Source organism: Camelus dromedarius, chromosome 8 (assembly GCF_036321535.1).
Source record: "Camelus dromedarius isolate mCamDro1 chromosome 8, mCamDro1.pat, whole genome shotgun sequence".
Lineage (NCBI taxonomy): Eukaryota > Metazoa > Chordata > Mammalia > Artiodactyla > Camelidae > Camelus > Camelus dromedarius.
This window is the reverse complement of record NC_087443.1, coordinates 45,754,891-45,771,970: the sequence shown is the minus strand read 5'-3', so window position 1 is coordinate 45,771,970 and position 17,080 is coordinate 45,754,891. Positions and strand designations below refer to the sequence as shown.

The window sequence follows — 17,080 nt, the reverse complement described above, 5'->3', positions numbered from 1 at the left end:
TGATGGAGGTTTTAGTTTGGGGTGGGGGAGAGAATAATTTCAGTTGATCATAGTGGCAATGACAGTGATGAGAAAAAAGTTATAGAAAATGAACGTGGGACCAGGGGTATATATGTATGTGCGTGTGCTGGGAGGCTATTGGCACCAAACTGTTAGGAAAGTTTTCTCTGAAGAAGTAACATTTTGAGCTGGGTCCTGTGAGTTAGCCTTGTAAAATATTGAGTAAGAAGAGTTCTTGATTAACAGAAAATAGTGTACAAAAGCCATGAGGCATATTGTTCACTATTTCTTCCCATACATTTCACACCGATGAGGACACACCACGGTATCATAGTATTTTGGCTACAAAGTATCACGTTACTGGTGGATTGCAAGAACAAGAAGAATTCCTAGGAACTACCTACAGAAAACTACCAAGGGATGCTCCCTCAGAAAGAAAAAAAAAAATCTAAAGAATAAGAGAAAGTAATCAAGCTACAAAAGAAGGGAAAGAGATCAAGGTAAAGGAAATGACTGGAGAAAATGAGAAATAGAGACACATTCAGCTAACTGGGGGCAGCAGTTTAATAGGATTGAAACACAGGAATAGAGGGCCAGAGATAAGGCTGGAGAGAACAAGAACCAGAACATGAAGACTTCAGTACATTCTTTAGGCATTTGACTGCTTTTGTAATACTCTAATACTAAAATATATACATAAATAAATTTATTTATTAGTATTCATTATATACTGTACTATTATATATTAGTATATATTCTATATATAACATATCATTATATATTAGATGTTGCTATGTAATAAGTTATAATATGTAATTGTTATATATTATATTACATATTCTATATTATAATATATAAAATTATATATAAAATTTAGTAATAATTTGGGGCCTTTCAAATGCTCTACAAAGTATATAAAGTCATGGCCTTCCTGGCTTGAGAATATTAAGCCTGACTCTAAGATGCAGAGGAAAATATAGATCAGTGGTCTTTACATAATGGGACAACTGAAACCCTTTGGGTTTGTTTATTATATTAATTACCTAAGTATTGCTCACAGAACTTCAGATCCAGGCGAGGAGAAGTGAATCTTGGTCATCTGTATTTCTAAATAGCCCCCTAGATAATTCTGATATACAGCCAGTTTGGAAAGTACTAGAGTCAAACATTCTCCAGGTTTCTAAAAATCCTCAAGGAAGAACATGATTACTTCTTTATAACTTATACTCAGAATTAAAAAAAAAAAAAAAAGGTTTTTGAGATAACTTGTAATTTACTGAAACATAGTAAGTACAGCTAATGGTAAAAATAATTCCAAAGTTCCAAAATCAAGTATAAAGATTTTGTCAGATTTCTGTGCTTTCAATATATCATTTACTATCTAATCTCAATTTTCCCTGTAGTAATGATTCCATTTTACGTCTGGGAAATCAATGTCTAACAGTATTATCCACCAATTTATTAATGCAGTCCTTTGTATTTATCACCAAGGGAAATTTAACCCATTTCTACAATAGTCAAAATAATTTGAAATTTTAAACTACATGTCCAGTAGTAGAAACTTCAGTATATTAAAAATATTCATTATATTAATTAACTATATTTAGTATATTAAAAATCAAGCATTAATAGGTCAAATAAACAATCTAGTTAATTGTACTTTAAGGCGTGTATAGATATACTTTTATTTAAAAAGTAAGCAAAAATTTAAAGCTTTCTAAGTTAAATTATGCCATACAGTAAGTCTGAAATTCATTTTCATTTCTTAAGCAATTTCTTAACCAATGCATTATGTATTGCCCATGGAAATAACTGTTTTGAATATATCCATATAATGCATAGGTAGTTACCTGTATGACACTGTCCCCAGGATTCATATCTGTGTAAACATAGATATCATAGGATATTTCAGGGAAGGTTGGCGTGTTATCATTTGCATCCATCACCCGAATATTGACAATAACTGGCTCGCTTTCTTGTACTCCATCAAATGCTGTTATCTTTGGGGGTAGAAAAACATATTTAATAGAGAAGTCACATGGGCATAAGCAGTATAGAATTCACTGTTCAATTTAAGAAGTTTTTGATATGTAATTTATAGTTCTAAAAAGGCACTAAAGTGTTTTGTTGATAAAAGAAAGAAATAAAACCATAATAGTACATGTAATCAAAGTGTTTCAATATGCTAAGAAGTAATTCTGGAGAATTCAGCGTTATTTTTAATGTATTCAATTCTAAGCACATTTTAAATAAGCTGATATGCAGCATGTCTTAGAGGACTGAACTGGGCCAATAGCATTGCTAATTCTTAGGAGTTAACTACTACTTAAACTTTAAAAAAATTAATAGGAAAATAGTCTCTACTTTTACATATTTTTGTACACAATGCAATAGCTGCTTTTACAGCCAACATGCTTATACCAGTCAAGAAAGTAGGTGCCCTGCATACGTAATAACATTTTCTTGTAACACACAAAATCACAGTTTTTAAAGGACCACTAGCCTTAGTTAACAGTGATATCTTAATTATATTACCAACTTTTAAAGAAGATCTCACCAAAAATGTCAGTGCTACAACACTATCATCCTTGTTCCGAGTGACTTCTAAAATCCACTCTGTATCTAAAATTTAACTGTGGACTTTAGGTGTTCTTGAAGTTCTCGTTCTGCTGTGTGACCTTTTCTGGAAAGAACTCCTATATAAGTTCCATTACCTGTACTTTTCTATCAGCTCATTTTTCTGTTATATTTGAATAAAATCTAGTTCAGGAATTTGGATAATAACTCCCATTTTACCTCTATTCACCTCTCAACCCTACTAGTCATATAGTATATATTTCTGTCTCATGGTAACTATTAACATCACAGCTTAAATAATCCTCTCTCTCTTTCTCTCTAGCTCTTGATACTTTTCCCTTGATTAACCTAAACTAGGATTTCTCCATCTTAGTACTATTGACATTTTGAGCAGATAATTTGTGTTGGGGGGTCTGTTCTGTGTTTCATAAGAGGTCAAGCAGCATGCCAACAGCACCTCTTCATAGAAGTAACAACCAAAACTGTCACCAGACATTGCAAAGTGGCTCTGGGGAAGGGCGGGATGAGGGTGATGGTGGTACAGGATCATCCCCAGGGAGAACCACTGGCCTAGCCCTATGACAAAATTTAAAATGCAATAACAAAAATTAATTAGTTAATTAGTTAATGTTAGAAAATAATTCTTTACTTTGTTGATTCCAGTTTATAATGTCTCAATTTAAGTCTATCATGAGTGGATGGTGAGGAATGAGATTCCCATCTTCTTGTTCTCAGCTCAAAATTTATTTTTCTTCTGTTGGAAAAAAAATGGTAGTAAAACTACACAAACTTAGGAACACAAAACAGAGAAAATGCATGTGAAGAAATTATTACTGATATTCTCTATGCTATTGCTTGAAAATACTGCCTTTTTCCTTTCAAATCATTGACCTTTTCAGTTTTAAGCAGACATCTCTTTCTCATGCATACATATATATACTTACATACATATATAGACACATATAAAATCACTTTACCGAAAAGGTGTAAGTTTGCTGTTCTTCTCTGTCCACTGGTTGCAGTAAGGTGAGGTAGCGAGTGATACCAGTCTGCGTGACGGTGAAGACTGAGGTGTAATCATTTAGAAAAAGGTGAAGCTCTGGGTCTTTTGTCTTTAAAAAAAAAACCATTATTTTAAATGTTAAGTAAATAATGCAGCTTTTAGTTCATTACCTAGAAAGTAATTTTTCAAGTTTATTACAAATATACATAACTGTATTAAGAATTTCTAAAGAAAAGAGACTTAACTAGATACTTAGTCATAATCGCACTAAACTACCCAAAGACAATTACTCATTTTGTGGCAAACAAGACACTTAAAATAAGTACTAGTATAATTAATGTGAATAAAGGGACAATAGTAGGAAGAAGAATAAAATAGAAAAAAGTCCAAATGGATACATTCTTATTGATTATTTATCAATATTTTCCAGAACTTCACTCGACTCAAGAAATAAGAAACAAACGCATGAATAGGAAATTGGAGCCCAGAATTTTAGCTGTAGAATTTTACAATTACTTCATTTGTTACTATAAATTGCACATATGCATATTACTATCCTGTTCTCATGTTTAATGTAAAATAGAAATAAAATTGGTTATGTATAATTCATTGCCTATAAATTGTGTGCTTGTTGTTTCTTATTTTAATGCTGTAAAGACTCTCCAAGGGGAAACATAATATTTATTTTAATTAAAATTGCAAATGATTAGATATAAAATATACGAATTGACCACATGTGTCTGATAAAAGGGTTTAGGAAAAAATGATATATACACAAAAAAGGAAGGGATTGAAAAAGTTCAAAACAGAGGTAATTAATGAAGCATTGAAAATCCTTCACAATCTTATTGCCATCCCTGAAAGATAAGATATTAATCTCTGCAATTCAGAGAAAGAACAAAGACAAAATAGGAAGGCTTGGATTGGTGTCTGCACAGTGAAACAGGAAGGCCAGGCAAATTAAAAGCAGAACACTGACAGGGTGGACTACCAGGAAGGCTATGAAAAATAGGAACAGGGATGAAAGAGGGAGGTAAGGCGTTTTACAGATTACGGCAACTTTTAAAATATTACGGTATGAAATGTGATTTAATATCACAGATTATTTTTCTGAGTTTGATAATCAAAGGCTGAGGGCATCGTTTTGAAAAAAAATTAGAACTCACATCTTAAAAATTTCTATGTAAATGTGAGAAAGTTGAAATACACATGACTGTATTAAAAAGTGGCCGTGATTTGATTCACAAGATACTTTAAACTATGAATCTGCTTACAGTTTCAGTATGTGTATATTTCAAATAACTTTGAAATGAATGGTTTCATTTGAATTTGACACAAGTTCTGTATTTGCAATATCTCATTAGGAGATATTATTTAGCTATATTATGGTAGCTTCTATGTCCATGATTTTGATATGAGGTCAGTGTGATACATTTATCCGGGAACAATAAAAAAAATAATATTATAGATGATCATTTCTTTGGTCCATTTGTTATAAAATAATCATAGTTGTTAAGCATTGTAAAAAGTCAAGAGGCTTTACACTAATATTTTCCAAGAGGCATTTCAGCTGTTTTGATTTCAGTGTCATGATCCCAAATGCTCAGCATGGCTAGGAAATGGGGTATTTTGTTTAATCAAACATGTTAGTTAATAAAAAGTTAAATGAATTATTTTAAACAGTAAATTATAAAATCTATATTAAAAATGTATTTTTGAACCACACTTTAGGGATGCTTCTTATTTTGTACTTTAGAGCCAATTGCAATGAAATTCAATTATTTTTTAATAATCACAAATGTTAGCATGCAGTTTCAATTAATAAAAAATTATCATAAGTACAGGTGCCTGCCCTTTTTTAGCATTTATCCTTTATTTTACTTATCAAGGTAAAATCACTAGGCTTTTAAATTCATGTATTTTTTTCTGAGTGTACCAACGATGGTGCCAATGAACACAGCATCCTTTCCTCATATGTTCACACTACAAGTAATCTGAGCTGAGCAAGTTTTGCTATGTGATTTGCTTACCAAATATTTACTTCTTACCCTTGGTTCAAATCCTTCAATCATTCTCTACTTCCTTTATAACTAATCCTCTCTGTTTCTTTTCTTCCTTTACACTGCAGCCTCTGTTAGTAAATTTGTTAGGTATATTCATTCATATACTCACCACAGACTTAAAGTTGGTTTTTTTTTTTAATGTCAGGTATTGTGATAGTGAAATACTGCAGTGAGTGCTGGGTTGTAAACCAGTGTATAGATATGTGACTGTTGTATAACATAATTGTGTCACAAACCACAGAGTTTATTTTACCAGTTTATGAAAGCAACAAGATTTTCATTGTCAAGTGCTTCCCATTAGAAGATGACACACAACCAGGACTTCATAAGCAGACTTTCCTATTTGATAATCAGAAACATTAAAGACCTTTTGACAATTTAATTATTTCTACTTCAAGTCCTTTTATAGTAACTAACTAAAGACTAAAATAACATTTCCCAGATTGTTTTATATAAAAAAAAAACAAAGTTTGCATTGTACATGGCACATTACAGCTCATTCTAATTTGTCCAGTTAATTTCCAATTAAAATAAAAATTTTGAAGTGCATTAATATTTAAAATAGTAACTTTTTAATTTCTAGATTCACCATGCTATTGGTGAATGCTTGGGTATTTAAGTATAAGAATTTAAGAAGGCAGATTTGGAAATGTTCAGCCAATTATCACTCAAAGTTTAATACCTGAGAGGTATTTATAAGGATGTTACTAGTTTCAGGTGTGGTGTATTATAAGTTTAAATGGAAGATAATTCTTTATTATTCTAATAGGGAGAGTAGATTTTACACAGTCTTTGTGTCTATAAATTTATTTAAAATACTAGTTTTCTAAATCAATATGTACACAAAGGGCTAATTAATATAACAATCTTTCTCCACCAATATAAGATAATATATTTTATTCTAAATTATACATCAATATATACTAAAAGTATAGCATATTACTTCATTGATTTGTGTAGTTTTTTCTGGGAGGGTAAAATAAACTGATATTCACTCACAGAACAGAAAAAAATGAATGCAAAAGTAAACACATAAACAAATGCAAAGGGAAAATAACACATGAATGTAAAATTTTGAGATCCAATCACCTAGAAGAAATATGTTCAAATATGACAGTCTATTGAATTTGAAACCAATTTTGGGTCCAATGAGAATCAAAATATGATATCACACACACAGTAGATTATATTCATCCTCATATATATGCACATACAACACAGAAATATATATGTTCATATATATAAGCATACTTAAGTGCATATATATAGATTACAAAGCATAACAAGAAAATGACAAAAAATTTAATCTCATCTGCCTATCTGAATTACTTGACAGTAGTTCTCTGAAGTACCTTGTTCAAAAGGGTTTGACCCCAAGGTTAGAATCTTTCTGAAAGAATGTGGTGATGAATTATTAATGTTTCATGAGCTAAAAAAGTTTTAAAAATAATCTTTAAGTTTACATGCAGTTTGGATTCTACTCAATTTCATACTACTATAACTGATAATATAATTTAAATAAATTTGAATTAGATGTATATTTAATAGTTTTAGGTCTGTATAAGTGATAGTGAAATAATTGCCTGTTTTTTTAAGCAGAAAGGAAAAAGAGCAAGGAAATGAACCACAGCAATCAACAAAAGAATAAACACAAATTAACACCTAATACCTACAGGAACTCCACCAGGTGGAACCTATATGCAAATTAAACATTAAATTAAAAAATATAAATATAAATGACCACAAATATACATATGGCATACAAATGTACACTAGTAAAAAACCATGAACCAATCAAAACCATTTTCCAGTATATTTAAATCAACAACTTTCTCCAAAATGTATTTTTTCCTTAGTGTTCTGACATATCGTACTATATATATGACAGCATAACAATATTCATACAGCATGTAAGGACATTATACCTTTAAGGTGGTATTGTATTAAATTTCAAAAATACCTTTATTTTGAAACAGTAATACTATCCAGGGATAGAATATAAAAGTGAACGACTGTTTCTCTACAAGCCAAATGCATAACCCCTGTTGATTATTATTCACTGTTTTGTTTTGTTTTTTATACAACCAGAACTAAGTAGTCAACTTTCAGTGGTTCTGCCACTGAAAACCTGATGGTTTCAGACATGCCTCTTGTGAATTACCTGCTCTACCTATATCCTGGGCTATTTTGAAACTATGATGTAAGAATGGTTGGAAAAACATGAATGTGATTCATATAATATATATATATATATATATATATATATATATATATATATATATATATATATATATATATAGACATCTATATATCTATAGGAAAGGAACGTTAGTACAAATGTTTTTGTTTACTTTTTTCAGTTTTACTGCTACCCTTAAGATTCCTTCTGACTCAAAATCAGCACTATTAATAATACCATGAACCACAAATCTCTGCTACTATTTCTAAAATTTTGTCTTACTTCCTACTGAACTGAAGAAAGAAAACAACTTAATTTTTGGACAGATTCAAGTCTGTCTTTTTGACATTTGCCCTGTGACACAGCTGTTCTCTCCAGGACCAACTCCTACCGTGACAACTTCTCTTTTCATGCCTGGTGCTTTATCTCCATTTCTGTTGTTAATACCTGTATGAGCTGATGTGTCTTTGTCATTGTTCTTAAATCCTTTATCCCTAGGCTGATTAATGTCACTAATTCTGACACAAAAACTGCTAGAGTTTACCACGTAGTAAAACTCTCACTTACAAACTAAAAGGGCCTTGAAGTTTTCTTTTATTAATACAGATCTTAAAATAACGTATCAATATATATTTTACTTTTTAAAAATAAACAATACTTCGCCTGGAAAAAAATATGATTCATAAGGACATAAATTCACCTTCAAACATATTAATGACTAATCCAAAGATTTATTCTGTGTGCTGGCAAATGGAAGACAGGAATAAGAAATAGTGATTGAGTTACAAGAATGCTAGTTTCAGCTCAATATGATGAAGAACTTTCTAGGAATCAGTTGTCCAAACATGGAATGGGCCATATTGTAAAACAGTTAATTCTATCTCGCTGAAATTATTGATGCATGTGTCAGACATCCTCATTCCTTTACTCATGCCTGAACTGATTAGTTCATTAAACAATCACCAGAACTAAGATCTTGGAACTGTGTTAGATCTTCAGGATACAAAAGTTATTAAGATCTAGGACCTATCCTCCAGGGATTTAAATTCAATGAGGGGAAAAGACACATACAATGATGAAAGTATAGTGTTAGAGAAATGCACCAAAAAGAGACAGGCAACTCAACTGAGAGAATGCTTAGTCTAGAAAAGATTCTTAAATGAGGGGATGCCTGAGCTGAATTCCAAACATACGTTATCTCAGCCAGCTTGTGTAATGGAAGATGAAAGGTTTCAAAACAGAAAATTTAACAAAGGTAATTAGATAAGCAGTAGTTTGGCATAATGCGAGAAACTACTACTTGCTAAATGTAATAGGTGAATCAGGAAGTTTCAGAAATGAGGCTGCATAAATGTTCAGGTATCAAGTAATAGAAAGCCATGCACATGAGCTTGAAATGTCTTCTGCAGGAAGTTACAAAAGTGTATTAGGCAGAGCGTGATATAGTCAGATTTGAGCTTCTGAAAAAGTCACTCTAGTGGCTGAGTGAAAGATGGAACTGAGCAAGAAAAATGGAAACAAGATCAGGAAGCAATTCTGATAAAAGACAAATGACATTGTGGAGAGAAGAAAAGAGAGTCAAGAAACATTCAGAGGACAAAATAGGAAGGATTTAAAGATTTCTTAGTTGCCATGAGTAAACAAAAGTCAAGGATGACGCCTACGTTTCAAGCTTGAGTGGAGTAATGAAGTGTTACATCAATTCCTGAAGAACAGATTTTAAGAGAACATTTCTCATAGTAGAGGAGGTTGTATTAAACTGTGTTTAATATTCTATGGACTTAATTAAAGTACAGATATACTGAAGTTGTATATGATATTTTAGAAAATTTTATCACCAGGGATTAGATATACTTGTTCACTTTCTAAACACCTAATGACAATTATTCACTGCAGATAATTTTAGAAAGAGGATGGATCTAAATAATAAACAAATGGCCAGATATACATTGTTTAATTATTTGACATTTCTATGAAACATTAATTATGCTACTTTCCATGTACGTCACATCATCTAAGGGAAGTTTTCTCTCCCTCCCCACCCCCACTAGCTCCAGTGAAGAAGCAGGCCAAGGCAGCAGTGAATGCTGCCATAAATACATTTTTGGATCATAGGCATTTGAACAGAAGGTGCCAACAGGTGAATATAAGGCTCACAGTATTATACAGCTATCACATAGTCAAATGAATATGAAACCCAGGGCTATCTAACTCCAAAGCACAAACTCTTAAGGACCACAGTGTGCTGCCCACCCCTTGGAAACATTCAGAGTATTTTAACAGGCTAACTGAATTGCAAATCTCCAAGAGCTAAATTCTAAGTAGTGTTTCCCACCCAGGCGCTCACGCCACTCCAACTCAGCAATTCCTTGAAGTTTCACTGTTCTTTAAAAAGTCCCTTAGGACACAATTTTAACATCTGTAATTTTAAAGTGAGTGACAGTCCAGAAAAGTTAGAATGTACGCAAGCAAGCATAGGGCTTACTATGCAACCACTAAATAATATAAATACACCAAGAAAGTACAAACACATAAATTTTGCTATTATGGAAAAACTAAAACTACATTTTTTCCCTCAAGATTTAGCTCGTGCTAACCACTGTGTTCATGAAGGTGTGACTTAAACTGTTATAAATTTCCAAATTGACTAGTCACTGCTTAAAGTATGATTATGCATGCAAACTGAAAAAATGAAATAAAATCCACACAAAATTTGTGGGATATCACCAGTCTTATAAAATTTATTACCGTTGCCTGGATAAAACTTATTAAGGTGACTCTGTGAATTTTCTAGGCAGTATTCACTAAATGTCCTGTGACTCATTAAACCCATTAAACTTCAGGAGATCCCTAAACCCCTTGGTCTGGGATGTGAAAAGATGTATATGCACTTTCTGAGGAAGAAAGTCTATATAGTATTACCATGGTCAGACTACAGTCAGACTATATAAAATAGAGGTTCTGTCTAGACTAGTAATTAAAATCGATGACTTTATTTTCCATAGACCTTGGCTAAGGTCCAACTTCAACATTTAATAACTCTGTGATCAGAGTAAGGCATTTAAAATTGCTTCAGTTTCCCTTTCTGTAATATGAGAAATAGCATCCACTATGTTTGCTGTGAGATTTAAGGGAATTAATGCAAGTTAGCATTTACTATGTTGTCTGGCAGATATTAAGAACTCAGTGTAGTCTTCCCGACAGAAAATAAACAAGGCACAGAGAAATTAAATAATACAATAGAAAAACTAGATTTGCTGGATATTTTCACAGCATTACACGCCCCCAAAATAGGATATACATTCTTTTCAAGTGCACATGGAACATTTTCCAGGATTGATCATGTACTTGGGCACAAAAGAAACCTCAACAATTTTAAGAAGATAGAAATTATCTCAAGCATCTTTACTGACCACAATGCCATGAAACTGGAAATCAACAACAGAGAAACAAAGGAGAAAAAAAGGAAAGCATAGAGATTAAACAATATGTTATTGAAAAAACAATGGGTCAATGAGGAAATCAAAGCTGAAATTAAAACATACCTTGAGACAAATGACAATGAAAGCACAACCACTCAAAATCTATGGGACACAGAAAAGGCAGTGCTAAGAGGAAAGTTTATAGCGATACAGGCCTTCCTCAAAAAAGAAGAACAATCTCAAATAAACAATTTAACCCACCACCTGAATGAATTAGAAAAAGAAGAACAAAAAGCCCCAAAAAGCAGCAGAAGGAAGGAAATAATAAAGATCAGGGAGGAAATAAATACAATAGAGAATAAAAAGACCATAGAAAAAATCAACCAAACCAAAAGCTGGTTTTTTGAAAAAGTAAATAAAATCAACAAACCTCTGGCCAAACTCACAAAGAAGAAAAAAGAGTGAGCACAAATTAGCAAAATAAGAAAGGAAAATGGAGAAATTACAACAAATAAAATAGAAATATAGAATATTATACGAGAATATTATGAAAAACTATATGCAACCAAACTGGATAACCTAGAGGAGATGGACAAGTTTCTGGAAACATACTGTCCACCAAGACTGAATCAAGAAGAAATTCATGACTTGAACAATCCGATCACTAGAAAGGAAATAGAAATAGCAATTAAAAACTTCCCTACAAATAAAAGTCCAGGACTGGACGGCTTCACCGGGGAATTCTACCAAACATACAAAGAAGAACTCATACCAGTCCTTCTCAAACTCTTCCAGACGATTGAAAAGGAGGGAATACTCCCAAACTTATTCTATGAAGCCACCATCACCCTGCTACCAAAACCAGGCAAAGACACTACAAAAAAAGAGAATTATAGGCCAATATCACTGATGAACATAGACGCCAAAATCCTCACCAAAATTTTAGCAAATAGAATCCAACAACACATAAAAAAGATTATACATCATGATCAAGTGGGGTTCATCCCAGGGACACAAGGGTGGTTTAACATACGCAAATCAATCAATGTAATACATCACATCAACAAGAGAAAGGGAAATGATCATCTCAAAGATGCAGAAAAAGCATTCGATAAAATTCAACACCCATTTATGATCAAACTCTAGCCAAAGTGGGTATAGAGGGAACATATCTCAACATAATAAAAGCTATATATGACAAACCTACAGCCAGCATAATACTCAATGGTGAAAAACTCAAAAGCTTCCCACTAAAATCTGGGACAAGACAAGGATGCCCACTATCACCACTCCTATTCAACATAGTCCTGGAAGTCCTAGCCACAGCAATCAGGCAAGAGAGAGAAATAAAAGGGATCCAAATTGGAAAAGAAGAGGTAAAAGTGTCACTATATGCCGACGACATGTTACTATATATAGAAAACACTAGAAGGTCCACACAAAAACTACTAGAGCTGATTGAAGAATTCAGCAAGGTAGCAGGTTACAAAATTAACGTTCAAAAATCAGTTGCATTTCTTTACACTAACGATGAATCAACAGAAAAAGAAAGTAAAGAAACAATCCCCTTTAAAATAGCACCCAAAGTAATAAAATATCTGGGAATAAATATAAGCAAGGAGGTGAAAGAATTATACACAGAAAACTGTAAACCATTGATGAAGGAAATGAAAGAAGACTTTAAAAAATGGAAAGATACCCCATGCTCTTGGATTGGAAAAATCAATATTGTTAAAATGGTCACACTGCCCAAGGCAATCTACAGATTTAATGCAATCCCTATCAAATTACCTAGGACATATTTCACAGAACTAGAACAAATCGTAATAAAATTTGTATGGAACCATCAAAGACCTAGAATTGCCAAAGCATTACTGAAGAGAAAGAGGCTGGAGGAATAACTCTCCCAGACTTCAGGCAATACTATAGAGCTACAGTCATCAAGACAGCATGGTATTGGTACCAAAACAGACATATAGACCAATGGAACAGAATAGAGAGCCCAGAAATGAACCCACAAACTTTTGGCCATCTAATGTTCGACAAAGGAGGCAAGAATATACAATGGAATAAAGACAGTCTCTTCAGCAAATGGTCTTGGGAAAACTGGACAGCAGCATGTAAAACAATGAAGCTAGAACACTCCCTTACATCATATACAAAAATCAACTCAAAATGGATCAAAGACTTAAACAAGACAAGATACAATAAACCTCCTAGAGGAAAACATAGGCAAAACATTATCTGACATACATTTCAAAAATGTTCTCCTAGAAGAAATAAAAGCAACAACAAACAAATGGGACCTAATGAAACTTACAAGCTTCTGCACAGCAAAGGAAACCATAAGGAAAACAAGAAGACAACCTACGGAATGGGAGAAAATTTTTCATATGAAACCGACAAAGGCTTGATCTCCAGAATATATAAGCAGCTCATATGATTCAATAAGAAAAAAATAAACAACCCAATCCAAAAATGGGCAGAAGACCTAAACAAGCAATTCTCCAAGGAAGAAATACAAATGATCAAAAGGCACATGAAAAAAATGCTCAATATCACTAATTATCAGAGAAATACAAATCAAAACTACAATGACGTATCACCTCACACCAGTCAGAATGGCCGTCATTCAAAAATCCACAAATGACAAATGCTGGAGAGGCTGTGGAGGAAGGGGAACCCTCCCACACTGCTGGTGGGAATCCATTTGGTGCAGCCAATGTGGAAAACAGTGTGGAGATTTCTCAAAAGACTAGAAATAGACTTACCATATGACCCAGGAATCCCACTCCTGGGCTTGTATCCAGAAGGAACCCTACTTCAGGATGACACCTGCACCCCAATGTTCATAGCAGCACTATTTACAATAGCCAAAACATGGAAACAGCCTAAATGTCCATCAACGGGTGACTGGATAAAGAAGAGGTGGTATATTTATACAATGGAATACTACTCAGCCATAAAAACCGACAACATAATGCCATTTGCAGCAACATGGATGCTCCTGGAGAATGTCATTCTAAGTGAAGTAAGCCAGAAAGAGAAAGAAAAATACCATATGAGATCGCTCATATGTGGAATCTAAAAAACAAAAACAAAAACAAACAAACAAACAAAAACAAAGCGTAAATACAGGACAGAAATAGACTCAAAGACATAGAATACAGACTTGTGGTTGCCAGGGGGGTGAAGGGTGGGAAAGGATAGACTGGGATTTCAAAATTGTAGAATAGATAAACAAGATTATACTGTATAGCACAGGGAAATATACACAAAATGTTATGGTAGGTCACAGAGAAAAAAATGTGACAATGAGTGTGAATATGTCCATGTATGACTGAAAAATTGTGCTGAACACTGGAATTTGACACAACATTGTAAAATGATTATAAATCAATAAAAAATGTTAAAAAAAAGAACTCAGTGTAAGTTAGCTATTGTTAAAATATGTGATGAAAGAAAATGGGAGAGATTAAGAAGAAAAAAAAAGGTAAGTTGAAAAAATAAAAGAAAGCAGAGAAAGATATAAAGAGTAAATTAAAACATCTGGCGAGAAGTGGAGAACACACATGAATTGCCATAGTCTCTGCTAAGGGTTACAAATTTTTTGTAGAAAGAGAAAAAAAAATCTGGAAGTGCCCTTGTAATTTACAAAACCAATGACAAAACTCCATGTAATGAGATTTTGGAGACATTCCAGAGATGTGTTATCCAATTAGTGGCATGTGACCATTTACATACAAATTAATTAAAATTAAAGAAAATGTTCAAATCATGTTTTCAGTCTAGTTACATTTCAAGTGCTCCATAGTCATATAGGACTAGTGGCTACCATATTGGACCATGCAGTGTTGCTACAGAATATTTCTTCCATCATAGAAAGTTTTATCAGACAGTGCCATTGAAAAGGGAGAAACTGCTGAGCCAGGACTTTTAAAATTGCAAGTGACAAAAATCAGACTCAATGCATGTTAAAAATACATATATTGGGGAAAATCTGTGGTAGGTCAGAATAAAAGGAAAATCTTTAAGGATTAGTATAGCTCTGGGATATTATAATCCAAAAAACAGGAACTCAACAGGATTCCTCAATGACTGTTTCTGTCAGGCTTCATTCTCTCCCACAGATAATGGATTTTCTCCATGATGTCAGGAAACTTAGCTACAATGGCTTCAGATTCACTTCCACCTCTTTAGTACATGATGTCGAAGTCTTCCAGCGGCAATTTTTTTTTTAATCCTTTCAATTCCTGGTTGGACTCTGACTGGACTGGTAAAGATTTTCTGTCCACTCTTTGCAGCAGTCACTCTGGCTGAGGGTAAAATGTTCTGACCTGCCCAGCCTGGACAATTTCCCACTCATTTAGCTAATGTCAGTGCCAGAAAAACAGAGGACAATGATGTGTGGAATGGAAGAGTATTTGCATCAACAAAGCCACTGGCAGACGTGTGAGCACGTCAGCTGCCCCCAAATGTGTTTTCTTTAATAACGTAACATCAGAAAAGTCCCAAATCACACTCCAGAGCTGCCTTCATGATGTTTTATACTTACTGTGTAATGTCATTATTTTTCCCTGACAGTAATTATATAGTTTTCAACCCATATTAATTTAAAAGATTGCCCTGGTACTTTAGCAAACTGCAAGTAAAACATTCAGTTTCTTCCTTATACTAAATATTTGTAAACTGAAAGAGAACAGTTGCTGAATTCAAACATACTTAAAAAAAAAAGTCCTTGATATGGAATTGAATTACTACACAGACTGTCTCATATATACTGACTTTGTTCTCTAGTCTATACTCATGCAACCATGTCTTTGTAATATTTCCTACTGACATAACAAGAGATGTTTTAACAAAACAAGAGCAAAATTTATATTTAACTTACATCTTCTATGTCCTTGTCCAGAGCTACAATTCTTAGAGGAGTGGTCAAATTCAGACTGTCAGAGATAGTTGCTCCCACGGGGGCAGATTCCAGGATATAGCCTTGATAACTGGGCATTGTGAAATATGGGCTCTGATTGTTTTCATCCAGTATTTCAATATGTAGACTGGCAAAAGCAGGAAGAGGATGGCCATTGTCCTGTTCAGCCTAAAAAATAAGTTTAAAAAAGGTTAAAACATTATATGTTATGGGAACATTACATAGTGTCATTTTTCATACCATATATAGGAGTTTCCTTTTTGAACAGATATTATTATAGAAAGACAAACTGCTTTACAGTTAAAGGATCCTTAGAAAATATGAAGAAATGGAAGTCCAAAGAGGCTCCATCAATTTTTTGGTTTACTGTCCTCAAACCCAGTGTATATTAAAAAAAATTGCTGCAAATGAACTATTATATCTGTCATTGCATATTATTAGAAGGAATAACTATGTTTAAATACAGTTAGACAAAAATAAGTAACGACAATTGAGTTGCTAATAAAATAGGTAAATAAAAAACAGAGAAAAGATTCATAAGAAAGTATTGTGCTTATTTTTGTCTCTTCCATGTCTTTTCATTCTACACTAATAATTCAATACCCAAATAATTCATAATTCTATATAAAATTAATAGATTAAGGCTACTTTTGTTGTCCCTGAAAGTCCAGAAGAGAATTTTATATGGGATAGAGATAATTTCAAAAAAATATTTTAGTAACTATGGAAATTCAAATATTATTTAATCATAAATACATTATTCAGGTAAAATTAATATTCATGTATTAGGAATATGTTTGTTTTCTTGTTTTTCTCTCCTATTCAATTTTTTAAAAATTGATGACAATTTAGATTCCAATAAATTTTCTCAGGAAATCTCCACATGGTCATATTATGAATAATAAA

At 32.9% G+C, this 17,080-nt stretch overlaps 1 protein-coding gene across 1 annotated transcript in view; it reads right to left on the bottom strand.

Annotated features, from left to right (window-relative positions):
* The window catches only part of PCDH15 (protocadherin related 15), a 1,333,392-nt gene that overhangs the window by 228,278 nt on the left and 1,088,034 nt on the right, over positions 1-17,080 (bottom strand). The window contains exons 15-17 of the mRNA XM_064488173.1: positions 16,136-16,342; positions 3,555-3,689; positions 1,851-2,000 (exon numbers count right to left, since the gene is read on the bottom strand). Coding sequence (XP_064344243.1) covers positions 1,851-2,000; positions 3,555-3,689; positions 16,136-16,342 — 492 coding nt within the window. The remainder of the gene's footprint in view (positions 1-1,850; positions 2,001-3,554; positions 3,690-16,135; positions 16,343-17,080) is intronic.